The sequence below is a fragment of the Octopus bimaculoides genome, chromosome 14, assembly GCF_001194135.2.
Source record: "Octopus bimaculoides isolate UCB-OBI-ISO-001 chromosome 14, ASM119413v2, whole genome shotgun sequence".
NCBI lineage: Eukaryota > Metazoa > Mollusca > Cephalopoda > Octopoda > Octopodidae > Octopus > Octopus bimaculoides.
In genome coordinates, this window is record NC_068994.1 from 49,776,113 (window position 1) to 49,778,844 (window position 2,732).

Genomic DNA, 2,732 nt, shown 5'->3' on the forward strand with positions numbered 1-2,732 from the left:
CCGCGCGGCAATTTGGGCAAGTGACTTCTACTATAACCTCGGGCCGTCAAATACCTTGTAAGTAAATTCGATAGATGGAAACTGTATGGAAGACTGTCATATATGTGTGTGCACATGTGTGTGCTTTCGTATCTTTGAGTTTTTCCCTAGACCATTTGGGGACCGGTGTTGGTTTATTTTCCGTAACATAGCGGTTCGACATAAAAGAACAGTAGAGTTAGTACCATACTTAATAAATAATAATAATGCTTTCTACTATAGGCACAATGCCTGAGATTTGGGGGAGGCGGATAGTCGATCCCAGTGTTTCACTGGGGCTCAATTTATTGACCCCCGAAAGGATGAAAGGCCAAGTCGACCTCGGCGGAATTTGAACTCAGATCGTAAGCATTTTCCCGGCTTGCTAACGATTCTGCCAGCTCACCGCCTTTAACAAATAATAATAATAATAATAATAATAATAATAATAATAATAATAATAATAATAATATTAATAATAATAATGCAATAGGTAGTGGGGTTCGATTTGTTTAAGTAAACCCTTCAGGTGCTCTAGCATGGCCGCTGTCCAATGACTGACGCGAGTAAAAGTATAAAAGAATATAAGATTATATAGAACACCATGCAGCGTATTCTGCTCTGTAAGTTATTCAAATGTATATAATACCTGAAGAAAATCAGACAAAAAAATTGTGTTCGATACCTGATTGGAATTTGGCTATACAAAACTATGCATGGAATTGTATGCATTGGTTAAGCGATATGCTATTTTATTCGACATACCATACAAGTCTTCAACATATACATACGGATGTATGCAAATATACATATATGCCAGACTCGAAGCATCTCTGATTTCTGTCTCCAGACTTTCATCTTTTTCGTTCATCTTTGTTCCGGCCTCAAGGCTTTCACTACACTCACGCCAACCTAACTTGATTCGTCTCTATTAGTCGAAAGACACCTGTTGTTATTTTCTTGTTATTTGTAAATGAGGAACATTTTCTGCTTTTTCTGGGGTTTTTTTAAAATTATTTTTTTACTTGATTTTGTCTTTGTTCTCATACACATTCGCTTGCTTTCTTCTAAAATATTTAATGCTCTTAGCTTAGATTTTTGGGGCCAGCCAGATTTGAACAGTCTCAAGTGTAACCGGCTGAAGCTGTAAGGATAATCTGGAAACTTGACTGAGGAAAGAAGGCCACGAATGGCCCGTCCTTGCATTGTCTTGTCTGTCTTTTTGTTGTTTTTCCTGTCCGTCTTCGTATCGTCTATATGTCCCGATATTTTATTGTCGTCTGTTGCGTTCTTGTTCCATTTTTTGTATATATATATTTCTATATATATATATATATATACGAGGTGTAGTCAAAAAGTATCCGACCTTGATTATTTTTTGCACGAAATATTAAAGCGTGACCAAAATCCACATGGGTATCAGGTGGCCGCGTCCTTCCAAAGCATGCACAACAATTTTCGTGTCTGTAGGTTGAGCCATTCGCCCTCAGTGACTCGTTGAGTACAGACGTGAAGAGTGTGCAGTGAGATTTTTCTTTTTGACTCAGCATGACCAAGCGCATTGAGCAAAGATACTCTATCAAATTCTGTCAAAAACTTGGTGATACGCAAGCCCGGACTATCGAGAAGATTCAGGAGGCCTTTGGAGATGATGCCTTGGGAAAAGTACAAATAAAGGAATGGTACAACCGGTTTAAAGATGGCCGCACCTCAGTGGACAGTGAACCGCGTAGTGGCAGACCATCGACTAGCGGAGACGACGAAATGATAGCAAAGGTTCGAAGAATAGTCTATGAAGAGCGTCATGTGACTATTGAGAAGTTTGTTGCCGAAATTAGAATCAGCCATGGGTCAGTTCAATCAGTTCATTCCGTCCACATCGTCCAAGCATTCCTTGTCAAATAAAATACACCATTCGTTCGTATGTTGAATAAAATCATAATAAACTATTACTCAAAGCCAGAAACTTTTTCAGCACCCCTCGTGTGTGTGTATGTGTACACACACACACACACACACACACATATATATATACACGTACACACACACACATAAAATACACATATATAATACTTCCATACATGCATACATACATACATACATACATACATACATACATACATACATACATACATACATACTTACGTGCATACATACATACAATACAATACAATACAATGCGATACATACATAGAGCGTGGAGCATGGAAAAGCGATCGAGTTGAAGACGCGTGCAAACAAACGTTAAAAAAGAAAATGTTGAAAAACAGCACAATAATAATAACACATTATTTTCTGACCTTTTAGCGACGATATTTATGAATAAACTTCAATCAATAGCCTACACAGTACGCACTGCATGCGCTCGATATTACGGTATTTGCCTGCACGGAACGAATTAGAAGCCCACACATATAACATGTTCAACGTCACCAGACGATTCATGCTGGCTTCCATATCTACAAACGTTATTTCTCTTAACTTATTATTATTATTATTATTATTATTATTATTATTATTATTATTATTATTATTATTATTATTATTATTATTATTACTATTATTATTATTATTATTATTATTCGAAGAAATATGTAATTTCTTATCGAATTTCTTCAATTATTTCCTTTATTTCTTTCTTCTAAGGTTTAACCTGCGTACTTGCATTAGATCGATGAAATAAGCATTAATCCATTGAAGAAGCCAGTAAAAGC

General features: G+C 36.5%; 1 protein-coding gene across 1 annotated transcript; it reads left to right on the top strand.

Moving 5' to 3' along the window:
* The first annotated feature begins 1,566 nt into the window (after window positions 1–1,566).
* Window positions 1,567–1,923, top strand: LOC106869114 (protein GVQW3-like). The gene has a single exon (XM_014914660.1). It carries the CDS (start codon window positions 1,567–1,569, stop codon window positions 1,921–1,923), a length of 357 nt encoding a protein of 118 aa, XP_014770146.1.
* Window positions 1,924–2,732: the final 809 nt, after the last annotated feature.

Coding starts and splice junctions, on each gene's coding strand:
- LOC106869114 (XM_014914660.1), top strand. CDS start 1,567: ATGACCAAGCGCATTGAGCAAAGATACTCTATCAAATTCTGTCAAAAA.